Consider the following 14,325-nt stretch of genomic DNA (forward strand, 5'->3'; position numbering starts at 1 on the left):
AGGAAAATGGTCAATGTGCACGAGATTCCTCATTCTTCGAATATTCCAAGATCCTAGAAGGTCTATGAGGCTATATCACAGAAGGGCCTCAACCTCTGCCAACGATTTCACCTGTGGCGACGGCCCCTCCAGTGAGGTTTCTGCCTGCTCGTTGTAATGAATGGCAAAGATACCCGCTTCCCTCGCTGGCACGGTATCTCGGACTGGGTTATCTCCGATGTAAACCATGTCCGAAGGTTGGATGCCTAGGTGCTCCAAAACTCTTGGGAACAGACCCTCAGTCTTGGAAACTCGGAAGAAGTTGGTGGTAGCTAGGAAGTCGACATGTCCCGCTAAGCCGAGCTGTTTCACCGTCCTTTCTTGTGCATCTTGTGGCCCCTCAGTGATGACAGTCACCTTCTTGCCCTTCTCTTTCAAAGTCGCCAAAAGACTCAAAGCCCCGTCTTTGAGTTGCAATGACTGTGTCAAAGTATCTTCGTATATGCCAAGGAGCCGATCGATAAAGTCAACGTCTTTGGCGAGGGAGAAGCGCTCTAACAAGGTTGTGAAACGCTCTCGTCTGTACTCAAATGAGGTCTTGCCGTCGGAGAAGGCGTTTAACGTTTTGTCGCGGAGAATGTTTGAGTACTCTTCCTTCAAGGCATTCCCAGGTTGTCCATACTGCTGAGATATTGCCTCAATCGTCTTTGCGGTTGCAGCCGCAGATGCGCGTCGGAATTCATGCAGAGTGTCGTCAAGGTCGAATCCAAACCATGTCTTCTCGGCTAAGACTGCTCGGATACGTAGAGTATCCGCAGGTTCGGTCATGGCGTCTTTGAGAGTCGGGAATTTACGTACGAAACGATGTTTTTGGATAATTCGGCTACTTTTGGGGACGAAGCACGCAGAATGACGCAAGGCCGTTTTCATGCCGCGTTTTCTGAGTTCGCGGGAACCGCCGATATCCGCCGGTCGTTGTGGGGTGTCAAACGGCAGTCAACGAGGTGCGCCTCCAGGCGGCAAACTGCGGAGAAGAAAACTTAGAAGGGGAGAAAGACTGAACTCTGAACTCTCCATCGAATGCACACTGAGATGGTGTCACTGACATACGCATGATCCTTAGAAGGAGACTTTAGCTTTTCTACACCGTGGGGCACACTTTGTATGTTCCTTGTATCGACTATCGACGTCGAAGCCCAAATTTGCCCAGTATCTCACCTCCGTCAAAGCTTGTGATTTCCTTGGGAAGACACGAAGTGTTGATACAAATATGTGAGATGAGCGAATAACCAACAAGAGAAACGTACAAAAATGATGACCATGTAATAGGAAATAGGAAAATTGAGTAGACCACCTAGGTGGTGAGGTTGGAGATCTCCCATACAGTGAGAACGCAACTATCAAAGCATGCTGAACCCAGTGGTACTGGCTTGAAAATATATACCTGAGTTGAGAGAATGAACGGAAAAGTAGTGGTATGTAAGCCTTTCAAACCCAGCAGAACTACAAACATAAGTCTCGATACTATAGTAGCCATTCTAAGATGCCTTGCCATACCTTACATCTATTTGATTGACAGCTCTTCGATCAGTCTGTAGGAGGAGATGCTTGACCCTCCGGTTCCTCTGTGGTTAACTGAGCCACTTCCGCCATTTTCTGAACTTCAGCAGGCATCATCTCCAACACTTGACGATGGAATTCTGCTGCAGCTTTCGCCGATGTTCTTGACAGCTGGCGCACCATACCGAAGTAAGCTGCTAGAATAAGCAACATGCCCTCGATTCTGTCGTTATCAAATGGCTGCCATGCACCGTTATCTCCAAGTAGTTCAACTATCGGTAGGAATGCACACCATGAATCATGGTATTCTGTATCGTTTGGTTTGTTGTACCAGTCGTACTTCAGATCCTCGGCTCTGATTCTGTTGAAGAGGCAAACAAGAGGAGAAAGCGGCTGACGGGGACTTGTCGGCTTTGCTCTGGCGTCCAAGAGCCAGCGCAATCTCCGAAGCATCTCTTCTTCAAAGTATCGCGGCATATGGCTAACAGTATGGCATATTGCTAGTGTGCCAATGGGGCATTTGAATTTGGCCGGATGTGCATCTTGGTGAACCCATAACTTCCGTTCGGCTTCGAGATCAGAGTAGACGTAGTGCTCGCTCATGTCAAAGTCTTTCTGACCCATTACAAGGCCCAAACAATCTCGGAATTGGCGCAAGACTGCTTCATCAATGTCCGGAATTTGGCAGGCATAGAAGAAAGCTAACTGAAACTCGGATACCATCTGGAAACGATCCCGAGACGCCCGGCCAACGTTCCATGTCCAGTTGAGAAGTTCAGGAAGATTGCTCGACACGCTGTCCATGAGGAGTTGCAGATGCTCTGAACGAGCTGATGCTCGTTCAAGTAGTCGCAAATACGAACCCTGGGGTGCCACGGGCCTGGGGGCAAAATTGTCGATGATTTTCAATATACGCGTGATGTGAGCATGTGTTGACACACCATCGCTAGACACTTTGGGCCAACAAGCGCCATTCAAGGCCAGTTCTCTGACAGCCTCTGTCTTTTTCCCCTTTTCCACAACAAAGCCCAGTGAAGGGGCTCGAGCGGTGTTTTCTTACACATCGGAATAATTCGCCGGTGATCCCACCCTGAACTATGTTTTGACACGGTTCTAGGGCAATATCCAGAATGTACATCCGCTCCCAATTGGATGGCGTGACTGACCATGGATGCATTTGGCGCCAAGACAGCATAGTGTATTGGTGCTGCGTTCCCTTCGTCCTTGCTGTGGATATCCACTCCGAGGCCCTCGACAAGATGAGACATGATAGCTTTGTTTCCTGTTGCAGCTGCCGTGTGGATTGCAGAAACATGTCCTGAGATGTCATTTTCTTGGTCTCGTAGGTGAGGATAACAGTAAAACCGTCCGATAGCGCGTCCGCCTATGTTTCTGTTGTAAGGGCGCTTATACCATCTTCCAGACGATTGCGGCACGCATAAGTTGCCATATGAGGCCCCAGCAGAAAGAAGCAGCCTGGCAACTGAGGAATGGCCCTTGCAGATGGCGTAATGGAGAGGTGTCCAAGCTGGATAATCCCCTAGATATCGTGTCGGGTTCGTAGGGTCCTGTACGACGAGAGGCAAGCACTCGCAGCAGAACCTTGCAGGTGCTTCAATGTCTACATCCTCATCGAGAAGCCACGCGACGACGTGGTAGTGGCCATTCATCGCGGCGACATGCAATGGAGTGGCCCAGCCCGCATCGGGCGGTGTGAAATCGGGCTTGTGGCTCAAGGGGCCGTCTCGTGCCATCATCTCTTCCCACAGGTTCAACACCCACTCGAAAGGTTCAGCAAGCGGAGTGATTTTGTTAAAGGCTGCACCGTAGCGTTTTGCTTTCTGCAATGTAGCAAGATTTCCCTCGGCAGCGGCGAGAAGAACCGCGTCTTGGATCCGCCCTTCAACCACTGCGCTGTTGTACAGCTTGGGGTCGCACACATAACGGAGTTTGTGGTTGACACGCGCCATCACGGCCAGGCTTTTGGGGTCAGTGACATAGCTGGCGATATGCTCCCAGGTCTCTAGAGGAATCTCATCGGCCTTTTGCCACCAGAACACAGATCCAGGCTGGTTATCCATCGTTGGGCGTAGTGGATATCACAACGGATGGGTCGTGCTGAGGCATTGGTCAGTCTACGGGTGAAATCTAGGTCGCGGTCGGCCCTGAGTGACTCACAACGCGAGGTTGATATGGTTCAAGTGTGAGGTGAAAATTGACCCTCTCCCTTTGACTGAGAGAAAAGTCCAAGTGACCGTGATTGATTTGTGTCGTAGTCAACTGCTTTTGTTCCGTTCAAGGGATCAAACGCGGGTGGGCTGCGCCGCAAACGCGTTGCTTCAAGCGCGTTGAATGACGGGAGTACGGCGTGCGAGCGAATTCTTAAGCCAAGGGGCACTTAAGAAAGACATACATGCCTCGGATCAAAGTGGAATCGGATTTGTGACGAGTTGGCCAGCATGCAGTTTAGAAGTCAATCCGAGGCTGCTGTGTGGTGCAGAGTAGGTGTCTAGGTCCGCAGGGGCAGTCGCGAACGCGAACACGAACGGGATCTACAACCGGCAAAGTGGGGCCGCCGTTGATGATGCCAGTACCATTGAATGAGTTAATATGAATAGCCCAGGTCCAATTCACAGTAAGGAAACACAACATCTTAGGTATGCGAGATGGGCCGGTATGTGCTCAAATTTCATAGCAAAAACGATAGATCTGGCAAAACGGTGAGAGATGACAGTGTTGAATGTTTCATTTTCCAGCTTAGTCGCCGCGGGGCCCGAATCGTTCTAAAATCTTCCGGGCCCGCCGCGGCAGCGACGACCATGTTCCGTTTTTGATCTTCTCTCGCATCTTAGGATCTATTTCCTTGTTCTTGCCGTATTCCTTGTTATACCCAACGATGTATCCATACTTGTGGAGTAAGCCGTTTGGACTCGTCCAGTCCGTTTCATCATCGTACGCTCCATGGCAGCCTAGAAGTCGTAAAATCTCGATCAACCCGCCACTGTTGGAATTTAACCTCTGTGGAAAATCAGTGCCCCAGTTCCCCTCTCTGAATCCATAATCATCTAGAACTTGATTTAAAAGCTCTCTCAAAGCTATTTCCAGACTGCTCCACCTACCATCGCAGACCGAAGCCCCATTCTGCAACAGGAAATAGACAATGGGAGCCGAGTTGTTCCATGTTCTATGGGACTTCCAATAGATGTAACGGCATGATCTGAGAATTACTTGCAAGGCCATTGTGGCTGCATTGATGGTTATGGAGAGGGAGGTCAGGCGCCTAGGCAGCGCCCTTAAGGCACTGATCTGAAGATCAGTGATCTTGATGTATTGTAAGATAGACTCCAAGTCAAAATCACCGTCTTCACACATTTGGAAGAATCCTTCAAAGAGGATTTCTGAACAGCCTTCCGCTGATACTTGTCGTGGCACAGTTTCCACTGTTTTCCTTGCTGCCATCAGAAAAGCCATCCGTTTGAGACCGACCTGTTCCGGTCCAACTCTGTCACTGGTATAATCACGCCCTCTCCAGTCATAAATAAGTCGCGTTAACAATGCATCAGGTACTCTGATAAGATCAAGGGACCAGTACATCCTTTCATAATACCACTCCCAGACTGGAGAGCCGTGCTTCATCAACTCAACAGCTAATGCAGGATGCCTGAATCGGAATGCTGTAACAAGAGGGGAATACGCCGACGTACGCATGCGATCATGCTTGCCTAATGCCACGAGAAAACGAACCACGCGAACGCTGGTAGAGTGCGCAGAGCGATACAGCGCATGCTCGCCGAAATTACCTGCCTCGTTTTTGATGTCGACGCCCATTTTATGTCTCAGGCGACGAATGATAGCTCGATTATCTCTTGCTGCAGCGGTGTGGATTGCGGGCACGTCTTGGTTGGTACCCCTCAAACAATAGCGTTTCTTCTCAATCTGTGGTGCCCGGATGCGAAGCAGCTTGCGACGAAAATCGTTTCGTGGAAGCGCTTCGGTGTAGTCGCAAAAGAAATCTTTGTGTCGCCGCTTTATCTTGCGAAGACCTGGGTGCAGACGTTTTGGGGCCGGGTCGACCTTACAGAGGACATCCGCTCCAGAGTTGAGTAGCCGATGAGAAACATTGGTGTGGCCCTGGCAAATGGCATAGTGTAATGGCGTCCAGACTAGGATACGTTTGTTTTCTTCTCGATCGAAAACGTCATCACCCTCGGTGAAACATTCGCAATGTAGACAACCAGGTGCCTCAATGCTGACATTCTTCGAGAGAAGCCAATTGACGACGTTCATGTGGCCACCCGCTACAGCAAAGTGCAGCGGTGTTCCCCAGCATATTTTCCTTTGAGGTAACCCATGTATATTGGCGTGCGAGCCTTTCAAATCAAGTTTGTGAATAACATCAAGCTTGGCACCGCGTTCATATGCAAACTGGAGGCCGGCTAAATCGCCGCAGCGTGCTGCTTGAATGGTGAAGTTGGGCGTGTTTCGTAGAGCGGCTAGACGTAAGTATCGCGTGAAAATGATGTAAAATCGCCAGTTGACTCGAGCTAGAGATGCCAGATCAGCCGATTTGATTGCTGGTTGGTCTCCTATGAGGTAGCATAACTCCGTGGGAAGAGCAGATAGCGATGGTGGGTTCGGGCACGACATCTCGATTCGACAGCGCGGGTGTACGAATCTGCGAGGCAATATGGGAAAACACATCCGATCAAATAGAGACACCCAGAGGGAACCTCTCCGACTGATCATGATTTAAGCTTTACCGCCCATTAGTCTGATAAAGCAATGATTGACAATTCGTATCGAAAGGGATTGGCACTTGACGGCTAAGCATCTGGCCAGCTTGAATCAACCCTGAGAGCAGGGTGCGCCATAGAGATTCTAAGATCCAAATTGCAGACATAAAATTCGAAACTTTATCCAACTCCGCAACTTCAAACATTTTCTTATCAGGATCACTTTATGTTGTTGGTGTAGGGAATACAGCACTTTAGAGCGCCAATGCATCCTGGCAAATAGATATGAGAATTCAGTAGAATCTATCGTAAGGCACTCTTTGATACATAAGTGCTTGGCCTCGTGTTGGCTAATGAGCGCAGAAGGCGCAGGTAAATGTGAAAGAAATGGCAGTCGCAAGTTACGCATGTGACGCAACAATCTTGAGCAAACTACCCTCGTCTGGGAGGCAGGTCAGCTCATAGTTGTTCTTTGGGTCAGAATGAAATCAGAGGGCATAGTAATTGTGGCGTGGGGGCTTCGAAGTTGTCATGTGCTTTTTCTCAGAGCATACGGGACATGGGATCGTGATGCTTTTGCAAGAGAAATACACTCCCTAGGCCTGTGCAAGCACTAATGCCACTGGCTAGACTCCAATCAAATCAAACTATTCATATTTTCGAAGAAATGCGCAAAACAACAATATGCTATCAAAGCTACACTTGCAATTGTCAAGTGTTTCAAAGATTACTAAGGGCGTTTAGTAACCAAGCTCCCTTGCGTCTCAAGCAACACAGCCTACGCCACACCGTTAATCGATAGGTCACTGCATATTCTGAGACCCAATTGTAGCATACCTTTGAAAAGCAGTCCTCGTGATGCAGTTCATCTGATGAGAACTGAAAGAAACTATGTAGTACACGAGTTTCATTAGCACGTCTGTACTACGTTGGGAAGAAAACAGCCGGTCAACATTTGAGATCCTGAAGACAGCGAGTGTACATTCATTACAAGATAAAGATTTCGTCGCTGCCATCTTCAAGTGTTACAGTTTCGGGCATAATCGCAAGTAAGGACATTTCCAATTTCCTTGGGCCTGTTCTCCCAGTCATCCCTATTTTCTATTGTTATTGTGTACTCTGGGTCGTGTCGTTGTGGCCTATCTTCTCTACTCTTCAACTAAAGCAGTTTCGTCCTGCCTTCCATTCTTCTGATATCTTGACGTAACACTCTGCGAACTACCCACATTCAGCTGGAGAAGCACCGATTTAGTCGGCCACTCCTTCCGTCCCCTTTTCTGGTATTGGAATGGATCTACGAATTTTCCTCGCCGTGTTCTTCATAAGCATAGTTAGTGCAACAAACATTTCTGGTCTCTATCAAAGCCCTGTGGACTTTGATTGGGACCCCAAAGACCCCCCTCTGTGGACTATCCGTCCTGAGGATCGTTATGCGTTTTTCGACAACAAGACCGCTTTCCTTGAGAAACGTTCTGGAGACCCCTGCTCGAGCCGAGATCACCATGCTCTAAAGATGTACCACCAGTACTTCGAAGCAGATTGTAAGGCAAAATATCATATCCAATCAGACGGTACATGCGAAAGATGGTCGGATATTGAGACAAAATGCGGCAGCTTTTGTCAAATTCGTTAGTATCAATCCAACATGCCTTTGAGATTCTGAGGATAGCAAGTGGCTGACTCTGATGTGCGTAGGCACATACTTCGAATGGGCCGAGGAACGACCATTCCCCCATTCTGATTGTCACGCACCAGTCGAGTGTTCCATGAAAGAAAGTGAATCAACATCCGTTGGTTGGAGTGTCAGCGTCACCCCGAAAGTCGGCAAACTATTCAAGGCTGGAATATCTGGCGGGTGGTCAGAGAGTTGGAGCACTGCATACGGTCGCACCTGGACCGTCAAGTTGGATAAAGGCCAGTGTGGCTACTTTACGTTTGTTCCCGTGAGGAAGGTGGTCTGGTAAGACATTTGAACTTTTCACTATCTGACTGATCGCCGCTAAACAGTCTCCTCAGTGGTACATTGTCAATGTGTGTCGAGAGATCGATGTCCTTCCCTGGGCCTCCTCATTTTAAAGCTTGGTGCGACAAGGGGAAAGACGAAACAGAACATCAAGGGAACGCTTGCATAGATGAGTTGTGGCTGATCAACGGCGAGTCCGGCAAACAGGTTCCGGATGGTGCCATCATATTTGTCTACACTGACTGTCGAACGCGCGAGCCTCTGCCGATGGACAAACAGGATCCTATCTACTCTTCCCCCGGTGTTGCTCTCGATGGTAAAACCATTGACAGCATTCAACAAGCCTGGGTTTGGAACTCTTGCGAGATTGTCGACATTGAAGGGTCAGGTGACAAAAAGTTGATCATTAGAGGTTCGGGTTTTCCCGATGAAAAGATTGGAGAGAACGGGGCCGCTTTAACAAGGGATGTTTTGAAGAAGTGCGACGTCTATGTGGGTATGGGAGCCTACCTACCCAAAGACGTCAAATTTAATTTCTATGCAAGAGGCAAGCCAGACGATTCGCCCAGGGATCGAGGGGCCACATGGCAGTACATAGCGACCGTCCATCCAAATACCAGACCGGGTTGCATCGGAGAGTTCCTGATGGATATTGGAGCCACAAGGCAGGACAAATGTATTGGAGAAGCAGTGCCTCAGGAGAAGAGAGGGGTTGAAGGGGATGTAAAGCAACACTCATGGGTCGCGTAGCCGAGTAACTGATAACCTATCCATCTTTCGGAATCTTCATTTCACGGGTGATTTTGACACCCAAGAAACCGAGCAGTATTTGATTCTCAGACAAGGGTCTGAAGCTGGTTTTCTTTGCTCATGGCAGTGTTAGTAAGAATGTGAGGCTTCTGGACCGGTTGGGCGTTTGAATTGTATATCTACCGTCTTAACTTAGGCGGGCTTGTTTATCTGAGTTGATGCCGGCCGCTACCGGTGTATGGCTGAGGGACACCTTGATGACTAGCCCATTCATAACGTCCATCTAAGTTGGAAAATAACACAAAATACCTCCAGCGACCTTTCGCAATTCGCAACCAGATGTCTAGATCTGCAATCACAATCTCCACCAAAGAACATTTAACAACGGTCGGACTGGATGTAATCTGAATGTTAAGGTTCTAATTTGACGCTTAATACGATTTATGTGAGAAACACTGCCGAAATCTCCTTCGCTAGTCATAATTTCTGAAGCTGACATTATAAGGTGGATTAGAAGAGGACTTTGAGACCAAGCCTCTCCTTCTGATGTCTGCAGGCACCCAACATGTGGCACACAAACTGAATCACACTTGCTCACTCATGCGGCCTCTTTAACAAATTTGCATGTGGAAGTGCTGGCTTAAAATGGAGCCGCAGGCCTAGTCATTATGCTCTGTTTGTTGCATTTAATGTCAAGTCCAAGTCTACCGCGAAAATCTTGAGTTTGGGTTTGAGTTCGCCTCCGAGGTTGGTTTTGCGAGTTATCTCCAAAAGCCAGTGCAGATCCACTGGACCCGTTGCCATCACGGTTGCTGATTTTCTTTCAAAGTTTTCTCCCCTTCACACCATTCGAGTATAAAATGCTAGCGGTGCGAGAATTCCATGCCGTCGTTTCTTCAGGCAAGACTCCCCTACCCTCTTCTTGCTCGCTACATTGTGGTTCAACAATCGACATGGATACGGCAAGGCTCACCGAGGCAACTTTTGCCTTTCTACCTCTAGAGCTTCTCAGTATGATCGGTAATTTCCTCGACAACACTTACGACCTGTCAAACCTCGCTCATGTCAATCAAACGTTCTACCGCGTCTTCAATCGTCTGCTGTATGAGGCCGCCGTCAAGGAGCACCATCCAGGCCCGACCATCGAAGCAGCGAGCAACGGGAACCTCGGAGCTCTAAAGCTCGCAGCTGAACACGGCGCCAATCTTGACTACTATCAGGTTAAGCCGCTCACAGCAGATGAAAAGTTGGCCAAGGGTATTCCATACCAATTATCTCCGCGCGCCCGCTGGGGAGCACCCCTCCACTTCGCCATCATCTATGGCCATCAGCATGTCGTTGAATGGTTGATCTCCAAAGGCGTCGACATCGAGGCTCCGGCGAGACTTTACTGCGGGTGCGAGAGCCCCTGGAACGATATCACTCCTTACGACGAATCTTATCGCACTTACTACGACAAAGGTGTCATGGTCTGGACCCCGTTACATTACGCCATTTGCCATAGGCAGACCGACATCGCGCACCTATTACTTTCGGCTGGTTCGTCGCCGCTTTGTATGGTTCCTCCGCAGCCAGCGTCATGGCCACCCGAGCTGAAAATTCTTGAGGAGCTATATTGTAATTGCTCGACAAGAATTCGTCACATACTTATGGATCATTCTTATCGGAAGGACAGTTGTGCTATTTATTGGGGAAGAAATGTTTTCACCACAGCACTCGATACGGCAGTGGCTTCCGGAAACAAGTCAATTGCCACGCGTCTCATAAAGGATCTCGGGATGGATCCAAACCGCTTGGGGGGCAAGGCTCACAACAGCGTTTTCCAATATTTGGCAACATGTGATGATGTGTCAATGATTGACCATCTGGTCTCATTTGGGGCTGATTCGAGGCTGCTTCTCAAAGCAGATTGGGGCCATATTCAGTTCCCTATTTATATCGCTTTTCGCATGCACCATGCATCCGCAGCTCTCAAGTTGGTGGAAGGTGGCACGCCGATATGGTCAAGGGAGGAAGTGTGGGATAGTGACATCGACTCTTTCGAAAAGGTCGAGACGCCGATTGCTCTCTTAACCAAGGTACTCGCAGGCTGGGATTATGAGTCTCCTTGGACCAATACGCGGTCCTGTGGACTTACAGATAAGTGCTGCGACCATGACGAACACGAAATCGCAGCAAAGAAAAAAGCATTCCTCAAGCTCGCGCAGCGGACAATCGACGAAGTTCCCCACGAAGTATCAACATATGAACTGAAGGACATCCTGGCACAAGGACTCATTGCTATGTTTGATCACGCAGATTTCTGCGATGAAGACTTTTCTGAATACGCCAAGATCATCAAACTTGCTCTGGATGAAGATGCAGTTGTCCAATTGCGGCAATCGACACTTTCTCTGTTGGTTAACCACCGAACAAGAAGCTTTAAGTTTGCTCAAATGCATGGCATCACGTTTCTGTTAGACGACCAATGGTTTGGTGAGCCTATTACACATATTGACAAGAGACTGATGTTGAGGACATTGGACAGGGTGGTGAGAGCAATTCCATGGCTAGACGACGACGGCTATACCATTTTGACAAATACAGATTGCCTGATCAGAACAATGGAACTTTTGAGAGTACAAGGAGCTTGGAAGGATGCCCGAGAAGAAACCGGAAGAATTTCCACCGAGGAAAAGAGCTCTTGGACTCTTGCTGGTACAACTGTGGAGGGTGAGAAGTGTTCAGAGCTCTCTGGTCAATGGAACAAGCTCAGGTCCGACGAGTTGAAGATTATCTCGTCAAAGTTTCGGCACATCTTCACAAAGATCAGGTGGGAATCTTAGTAACAAAGGGTGATGCAAGCACTGGAACGGTGACTCTGAATATGGGATAATGATCTTGGATTGATGGCACAGGACTTCTGGGAGGAACATGTGGAATCCACACAATATACGAACGAACGCTCCTGGGCATAAGAGCCTCAAGAGGATTTTAGAAGAGATCAGATAGCTAGTGGTTTATGGCTGGCAATCTCTGGCAACCAGGCGTCCAGATCTGCAATCACACCCTCAACTAAAGAACCTTCAACAACGGAATTGTTCCAGCATAACGTGACCGTGATCTCTCCCCCAACCACACCCGCCATGTTGGCACTGAATCCAGGACCCAATACCGACGCTGACTGGGAGAACACCGCCCGCGTCATCTTCCAGCTCCCACTTCCTCCGTTGATGGCGCCCAAGTTGCTGAGCTCCCAGCTGTTGCTTCGTTCCTGACCATTCTTCTGGCGGAAGAAGTCGTGAAAGTCGCCGACATATTTCAGCATGGATCCTGGGTCGTCGTGTGGCAGACTCGCGAGCTTGTCGTTCATGGTAGACTTCACGGAGGAGGCTACTTCCCAAATGGCATCTTCGTATTCTTTGTCTGACGATGAGCGGAGCTTGGTGACGAGAGCGGGCGGGATTGGATGGTCTCCTGATGTCACGAGCACGAGGATCTGGTTCTTTGCGTCAAAGTCTGAATCGGCGGGCAGGTACCGTCTCAGACTGATGGGTGAGCAGGGCTCAAATGTCGGTGCCTCGGACACTGGGATCCTCCGGGATGCGGATGCGACGATGAGGGCGTGAAGTAGCGGCGTCAGCGTAACAGAATGGCTTCGTGCCACGGCGAGCAGCTTCGTCGCAAGCGCTGGAGGAATCCGCAAAATGTGGGTGCTGGTCTCGTTTGGCTGCGCAAGATCGATCGGGCGCGCTTTCCACGGTCGAATAGCGGGTTTGCTCTTCAGCCACGAAGGGCCAAAGGCGTCCCAAAGAGTGGCCAGGAAGAATGTCCAGCTAAGTCGCGAGCTGACGAGTTCATGTTGCGGTGACGGTAGCACATGCGGTTCTGGAAATGCGATCGTCTTTCCTTCCAGGCCTGGAATGTCTTTCACGGGGTTGCCCAGCGCTTCGAGAAGTCTTTGATGGAAGATGGATCCGCTGGTGCCGTCGCTAATGGCATGGTGGAAAGCGTAGACGATCTCAACCTCGGATGGCGTCTCTTCGCCATTGGAAATTGGGATGATGGAGACCCTCCACGGTGGGCGCTGCTCGATATCTGGCCATAGCTGGGAATGCTGGTATGAAAGATGTTTGCTCAGGGCAGCGTCCACTTCGTCGGGCCGCGATGACCCGAACAATTGGATATGTTCCGACAGATCGACACGTGGGATATGAACAAAGCTTGTGCTTTGTTTGTCTTGATCGATGATTCCGACCCGCAACATGGGCTGCTCCAGGACGACTTGTGCAACAGCCCACTGAAGAGTGTCTCTCAGGGTGGCATTGTCAGTGCCAGGTGGGACCGCGTACCGGCCCGTGACGGAGACAGAGTGATAGAAATTCAGGGAGTGGCGTGCCGTGGAGTATTTCTCCCTGTAGTAGCAGACGTCAGAGGCTTTCGCAATGCATTGGATATGTCTGTGGCGCCTACATGTAGCCACATGGCCGAGCCACTGTGAGTTGAGGCTTCATGGCTGGCAACGTGGAGCGGTCTTTCAAGCTCTCAAGTTGCAGACAATGGCGGTTGGACCCTGAGTTGAATTGCTAAAAATGAACAGCAGGGAGGTTGAGTCGCGATTGGTCCAAGCTCACGCAGTGTCAATAAAAACAGGCGTGGACATCCCTCCGTTTTATCGCGCTGGTGAGCACAAAGCTCTTGTGCACGGGCATTGTTGATGCAAGGGGTCCCCGACTGAGAAGAGCATAGCTTCCTGTTGTGCCGTCTTCATATTGATCCTGATGCAGGGGGGAATCAGTCCCCGGGTCTCTCATGACGCGCAATCTTCCAATGTTCGCTTGAGATATGAGCTGCAATGAGTGGTGGAGGCCTCTCCTTTCCAGCTGAAGACTGGGGCATTGCCATGGTTTGCAGACATGGTTCGGATCCTACGGAACAAATAAGGAAAAGGCAGCCGTTGCAGAAGGGAAACAGAAAAAAGCCAAACGGTCATGGCGTTTCTCAACGGTTTGCACCGTTTTGCAAATCGGCCATCAGGGTCCAGAACTCAGGAACCGCATGCACGAGCCCCACTTGCGCCGGCAGCTTCCGATTAGTCATTTCCGAAAAGGTTCTTCCGCGCCGATATTTGGGAGGGGCCGTGTGGGGTTTAGCTCAAGGAGGAAAGAGGTCCCACGGTGGCCCACGCCTGCCCAGGGGAGCACCCCCCGGTCGCTGCTTAGTGGGAGACGCGCTTCATCACTTTCGCTCTCCGTCCCAAATTATTATCCTTCTCCTTTTGCGCGATCAATATTCCCCTGATGACTGCGAATCGCCGCGACGAACATGACCTCGACCGAATCATAGCATACCCGCGACTCG

At 49.8% G+C, this 14,325-nt stretch overlaps 4 protein-coding genes across 4 annotated transcripts; 1 reads left to right on the top strand and 3 right to left on the bottom strand.

Moving 5' to 3' along the window:
• Window positions 1–75: 75 nt before the first annotated feature.
• On the bottom strand, window positions 76–807 carry CGCS363_v009856 (Glyceraldehyde 3-phosphate phosphatase; the record flags this gene model as incomplete). Its single annotated transcript, XM_036641705.1, has 1 exon — window positions 76–807. The coding sequence occupies one exon, from the start codon at window positions 805–807 to the stop codon at window positions 76–78; it is 732 nt and encodes a 243-aa protein (XP_036493373.1).
• A 1,706-nt stretch (window positions 808–2,513) lies between these two features.
• Ankk1-0 (Ankyrin repeat and protein kinase domain-containing protein 1) lies at window positions 2,514–3,620 on the bottom strand (the record flags this gene model as incomplete). The annotated part of the gene is made up of 1 exon (XM_036641706.1): window positions 2,514–3,620. The coding sequence occupies one exon, from the start codon at window positions 3,618–3,620 to the stop codon at window positions 2,514–2,516; it is 1,107 nt and encodes a 368-aa protein (XP_036493374.1).
• A 6,318-nt stretch (window positions 3,621–9,938) lies between these two features.
• Window positions 9,939–11,810, top strand: CGCS363_v009858 (uncharacterized protein; the record flags this gene model as incomplete). Its single annotated transcript, XM_036641707.1, has 2 exons — window positions 9,939–10,524; window positions 10,954–11,810. The coding sequence occupies 2 exons, from the start codon at window positions 9,939–9,941 to the stop codon at window positions 11,808–11,810; spliced, it is 1,443 nt and encodes a 480-aa protein (XP_036493377.1).
• A 158-nt stretch (window positions 11,811–11,968) lies between these two features.
• Window positions 11,969–13,478, bottom strand: FCK4-1 (putative alcohol acetyltransferase FCK4; the record flags this gene model as incomplete). Its single annotated transcript, XM_036641708.1, has 2 exons — window positions 11,969–13,379; window positions 13,438–13,478. 2 exons carry the CDS (start codon window positions 13,476–13,478, stop codon window positions 11,969–11,971), a joined length of 1,452 nt encoding a protein of 483 aa, XP_036493378.1.
• Window positions 13,479–14,325: the final 847 nt, after the last annotated feature.

Source organism: Colletotrichum siamense (assembly GCF_013390195.1).
Source record: "Colletotrichum siamense strain Cg363 chromosome Unknown KSG_Cg363_contig06, whole genome shotgun sequence".
NCBI lineage: Eukaryota > Fungi > Ascomycota > Sordariomycetes > Glomerellales > Glomerellaceae > Colletotrichum > Colletotrichum siamense.